Raw genomic sequence first — 6,000 nt, 5'->3', positions numbered from 1 at the left:
CTATGCCCTAACCCTGACAATAACCCTAAACCTCACCATTAGCAGTGCATGCTTAACCCTAACCTTAACCTAAACTCAATTCACACCTTAGTCCTAAACCTAACTGTTAGCAAAATAGGTCCTGAGAACCAGCAAAATGTCCTCACTTTGGTACAAACGGTCCTTAATTTGATGGTGAAATCAGGAAAATGGTTCTCACTGTGATGCCAAGACAGGAACACACACACACATAAATGCAGAACCCATTGACCTCCCAGGTGTACACAGAGGGCAACACTTTTACATCACTATATGAAAAGAGTAGAAAACATGGAAGCAAGCTTTTAGAAATAGGAGCATTTATTTTACAGGAGGGTTTTAATTTCCATGAGGGGGTTATGTTCAGTCCAGTTTACAGCTGAATAGGATGGGTCAAAACAAAACAGTTTACACCTGAAAAGTCTTTGAAAGGTTTGACCACATAGAACATCACTCTCCCTCTCTCCAGCTTCAATTCAAAGATTGGGAGTCCAGGCTGACTCACAAAATAAAAAATGTGTAAAATGATATTTTCAACAATGGTATCAATAACTCATCATAAGCATAAACAAATCAACAGGTTTTTTTTATACAAAGAATGAAAATAAAAGTTGAGAGCCGCAGAGACACTACTTTGGAGGGTCTGTGTTGATCCCATATTTCTCTTTTAAAAGCTTCAGTTGCTCCTCTTTCTTCTTTGTGTCCATTTTCTGGAATGCCTGCAAAACAACAACGTAGAAAACCACATTTAATTGGAATCAATGCAGCAGATGATCTTTTTCTAGAACAAGTTACATATTTGGCTTTGCTTGGGAACCAGATTGTGATAGCATGTGTCCAGTGCTGCTGATACGTACTCTGTTTGCATTGTAGTAGAGAACCACGAGGTAACGGTTGCAGACATTGAAGCCTGACAGGTGGTCACAGGCATTCTTGGCATCGAAGATGTCTTCATACACAACATAAGCTGTTCCTCTTGTTTCAGGTGTATTCCCTCTGAGAAGAAAAAAAACCATAAAATGCGAATAGTGAGCACCTGAACAAACCGAGCAGTTTCATAACTGTTTCAAGCAAAGTGTAACATATAAATGGTTTGAGTTCTTATTAATCAGAAGCTGAGAATGCCTTGGTTTAAACCAGTGACTTTGTCTCATAAGAAAACCGATAGACTTGTATTTGCAGAAGTAAACGTCTTACAAGTAAAGCAAGTGGGCATGTTTAGCTTCTATGTGCCTTACAAACATGCCAGTTTGATTAGAACTTAGCTGCTCCTTTCCTCAAACAACATAACATACGAAAAGTGTCTCAAACTGAACTTACGTTCGGATTTGTCGTATTGGTCCATATTTCCCAAAGATATCATACATCTCCTCAGCTGTAATCTTATAAGGAAGATTTCTGATGTACAGGATTCTGTTCACCTCAGGCGGTAATCGGATCTGCAGTGAGAAAAACCAAATCATGACCAATCACAGAGGATACAACACAACAAAGAACAAAACAACAAACTATAGATTGAAAAAAATTGTCACTAAGATTTTTAATATCTAGCTACCATGTATTCATGGAAATCCATAATTTCGACATAGCACCGTAGTTGATGCCCCTGATTTAGCACTTGAGTAAATGGATATTTCACTGTTTAATGACTTTGCATCAATTTTGAGCAGATATTTTGCAAATCCTTAAATATTTAGAAATGGCAGACCAAACTGTTCAACATGGTCTTAGTATTGTAAAGCATTTAATCCGCTTATAAAAGCACAAAAATGCCAATTCAATGCTAATCACTGCGAACCACGTGTAATTTGGGCTTCATGCTAGAACTTTTTTTCTTTGTATGTAGATAAGCAGATAGACCCCATATGCTAATACTTAGCGTCCATGTCTGAGACCAAGCTTCGCCTCATATAGTGGAGAAATACATCATCTCAGACACTAAAACAGAATAACAGACTTTACCGTCAATGCGACAAGAATAAAAACACTGAGGGAACTTCAAATACAGACTTTGTGGCCCTTCTCTGTCGCACTAGTTAGCGTGCTAACTGCTAAGCTAGCGTAAAGCGGATGTTAAACTTGAAACAATTCCGGCTAATATTTACACTAGTCCATAACTTTTAACTTACATTGGCGCGTTTCGCTGCTTGCATAGCCATAGTGACGGTTTAATTGGGATAAAAAACGTTGATAAACAACAAGCACGCAGTCTCCTGGGGTCTCCTATCCTTGTCGGGGTCTCCTATCCTTGTCGAAATGGCAATAGTCGCTAGCTTGTGACAAACGTCCGGTGACAAACTTCCGGTTCCAAACTTACAGGCAAGCAACGCAGTGCTGCCTCCCTGTGGTGCATGAATGAATGAACAAAACCACCGCACATCTCTTGGCTATGAAGCAAATCGTTACCATATTTCAAATGAAAAAGCATTTTCAGAAATAATATATTATATTATATATATTATAGATTATTTTATAGATTATCATATATATTTAACATGTGCTGCCAACGTTTTGGCATATTTCAAATGAAAAAGCATTTTCAGAAATGCTTTTTCATTTGAAATATGGTAACGATTTACTTCCATACTTGGCAGCACACGGAATCTGTGCGTGATATTATTTTACCAGTCTCAAACTATTATTAAATTTAGTTTATTTTTTAAGTTATTTCGTTCTTACTACTGAAATTTTAGATCTCAACCACACCTCAGGAGGGCCAAAAGTGTCACAACCTAAAAATGAATAAATTGGATAAATAATTATGTATAAATATCACAGTTTAAATAAATGGGATTCATATTTAGAAAAACGTTGGCAGCACATGTTAAATATATATGATAATCTATAAAATAATCTATAATAAACAGGTCCTTCTCAAAATATTAGCATATTGTGATAAAGTTCATTATTTTCCATAATGTAATGATGAAAATTTAACATTCATATATTTTAGATTCATTGCACACTAACTGAAATATTTCAGGTCTTTTATTGTCTTAATACGGATGATTTTGGCATACAGCTCATGAAAACCCAAAATTCCTATCTCACAAAATTAGCATATTTCATCCGACCAATAAAAGAAAAGTGTTTTTAATACAAAAAACGTCAACCTTCAAATAATCATGTACAGTTATGCACTCAATACTTGGTCGGGAATCCTTTTGCAGAAATTACTGCTTCAATGCGGCGTGGCATGGAGGCAATCAGCCTGTGGCACTGCTGAGGTCTTATGGAGGCCCAGGATGCTTCGATAGCGGCCTTTAGCTCATCCAGAGTGTTGGGTCTTGAGTCTCTCAACGTTCTCTTCACAATATCCCACAGATTCTCTATGGGGTTCAGGTCAGGAGAGTTGGCAGGCCAATTGAGCACAGTGATACCATGGTCAGTAAACCATTTACCAGTGGTTTTGGCACTGTGAGCAGGTGCCAGGTCGTGCTGAAAAATGAAATCTTTATCTCCATAAAGCTTTTCAGCAGATGGAAGCATGAAGTGCTCCAAAATCTCCTGATAGCTAGCTGCATTGACCCTGCCCTTGATAAAACACAGTGGACCAACACCAGCAGCTGACACGGCACCCCAGACCATCACTGACTGTGGGTACTTGACACTGGACTTCTGGCATTTTGGCATTTCCTTCTCCCCAGTCTTCCTCCAGACTCTGGCACCTTGATTTCTGAATGACATGCAGAATTTGCTTTCATCCGAAAAAAGTACTTTGGACCACTGAGCAACAGTCCAGTGCTGCTTCTCTGTAGCCCAGGTCAGGTGCTTCTGCCGCTGTTTCTGGTTCAAAAGTGGCTTGACCTGGGGAATGCGGCACCTCTAGCCCATTTCCTGCACACGCCTGTGGACGGTGGCTCTGGATGTTTCTACTCCAGACTCAGTCCACTGCTTCCGCAGGTCCCCCAAGGTCTGGAATCGGCCCTTCTCCACAATCTTCCTCAGGTCACCTCTTCTCGTTGTGCAGCGTTTTCTGCCACACTTTTTCCTTCCCACAGACTTCCCACTGAGGTGCCTTGATACAGCACTCTGGGAACAGCCTATTTGTTCAGAAATGTCTTTCTGTGTCTTACCCTCTTGCTTGAGGGTGTCAATAGTGGCCTTCTGGACAGCAGTCAGGTCGGCAGTCTTACCCATGATTGGGGTTTTGAGTGATGAACCAGGCTGGGAGTTTTAAAGGCCTCAGGAATCTTTTGCAGGTGTTTAGAGTTAACTCGTTGATTCAGATGATTAGGTTCATAGCTCGTTTAGAGACCCTTTTAATGATATGCTAATTTTGTGAGATAGGAATTTTGGGTTTTCATGAGCTGTATGCCAAAATCATCCGTATTAAGACAATAAAAGACCTGAAATATTTCAGTTAGTGTGCAATGAATCTAAAATATGTGAATGTTAAATTTTCATCATGACATTATGGAAAATAATGAACTTTATCACAATATGCTAATATTTTGAGAATGACCTGTAATCTATAATATATATAATATAATATAATATAATATATAATATAATATATAATCATTCAATTCAACTCAATTTAATTCAAAAATACTTTATTCACCCAATGGGTAATTAAATGTTGCTCATATTATGCAGGTTTCTTCAAAGAGCTGATGGCTGTGGGCAGGAAGATCTCCTGTAGCGGTCTGTCTTACAGCAGATCTGAAGAAGCTTCTGACCGAAGAAACTCTGTTGTTGAACAACAGTCTGATGAAGAGGATAGTCAGGGTTCTCCATAATGTTCCTCATTTAATGAAAAATCCTTCTTTGCGCAATGATCTCCAGAGGTTCCAGAGGAGTCCTCAGAGCAGAGCCAGCCTTCTTTTTTAGCTAATTACACTTTTGCATTATTTGATAGTACCTGTGTTGCAGTGCACCATGGAACTATTTAATTTATTTTTAGTATGTTTAGTATGTCATTTAATATTTTGTTTTTTAATCTATAGATGATAACCCCTCAGACGTTAGATTCTAATCAATAAGCCAGTTTATATTAGTTCATGGTGCTTTCTGGGCATATGAAACACTATGTAAACATTTAATGGTTGATGGTGTAATTAATTACTTGTTCTATTATGTAATTAGTACATAATTGAGACACACACACACACACATATATATATCCTACATAGGAAACAACACTGATTGACAATCAATTTCACATGATGTTGTACAAATGGAATAGACAACAGGAGGAAATCTTTGGTGATTAGCAAGACACTCAATAAAGGAGTGGTTCTGCAGGTGGGGACCACAGACCACTTCTCAGTACCTATGCTTTCTGGCTGATGTTTTGGTCACTTTTGAATGTTGGTGGTGCTTTCACACTCATGGTAGCATGAGACGGACTCTACAACCCACACAAGTTGCTCAGGTAGTGCAGCTCATCCAGGATGGTACATCAATGCGAGCTGTGGCAAGAAGGTTTGCTGTGTCTGTCAGCGTAGTGTCCAGAACCTGGAGGCGCTACCAGGAGACAGGCCAGCACACCAGGAGACTTGGAGGAGGTCGTAGGAGGGCAACAACCCAGCAGCAGGACCACTACCTCCGCCTTTGTGCAAGGAGGAACAGGAGGAGCACTGCCAGAGCCCTGCAAAATGACCTCCAGCAGGCCACAAATGTGCATGTGTCTGCAGAAATGGTTAGAAACCGACTCCATGAGGATGGTATGAGGGCCTGACGTCCACTAATGGGGGTCGTACTTACAGCCCAACACCGTGCAGGACGCTTGTTATTTGCCAGAGAACGCCAGGATTGGCAAATTCGCCACTGGCGCCCTGTGCTCTTCACAGATGAAAGCAGGTTCACATTGAGCACATGTGACAGACGTGACAGAGTCTGGAGACACCATGGAGAGTGATCTGCTGCCTGAAACATCCTTCAGCATGACTGGTTTGGCAGTGGGTCAGTAATGGTGTGGGATGGTATTTCTTTGGAGGGCCACATGGTCCTCCATGTGCTCGCCAGAGGTAGCCTGAC

The 6,000-nt window shown here is 40.2% G+C and overlaps 1 protein-coding gene across 1 annotated transcript; it reads right to left on the bottom strand.

Annotated features, from left to right (window-relative positions):
- Nucleotides 1-321: 321 nt before the first annotated feature.
- Nucleotides 322-2,307, bottom strand: LOC124882167 (splicing factor 3B subunit 6). The gene is made up of 4 exons (XM_047388385.1): nt 2,148-2,307; nt 1,339-1,457; nt 876-1,014; nt 322-737 (listed from the first exon to the last, which is right to left on the bottom strand). The coding sequence occupies exons 1-4, from the start codon at nt 2,175-2,177 to the stop codon at nt 648-650; spliced, it is 378 nt and encodes a 125-aa protein (XP_047244341.1). The 5' UTR covers nt 2,178-2,307; the 3' UTR covers nt 322-647.
- Nucleotides 2,308-6,000: the final 3,693 nt, after the last annotated feature.

The sequence above is a fragment of the Girardinichthys multiradiatus genome, chromosome 15, assembly GCF_021462225.1.
Source record: "Girardinichthys multiradiatus isolate DD_20200921_A chromosome 15, DD_fGirMul_XY1, whole genome shotgun sequence".
Classification (NCBI taxonomy): Eukaryota; Metazoa; Chordata; class Actinopteri; order Cyprinodontiformes; family Goodeidae; genus Girardinichthys; species Girardinichthys multiradiatus.
This window is presented reverse-complemented; position numbering and strand designations above follow the sequence as displayed.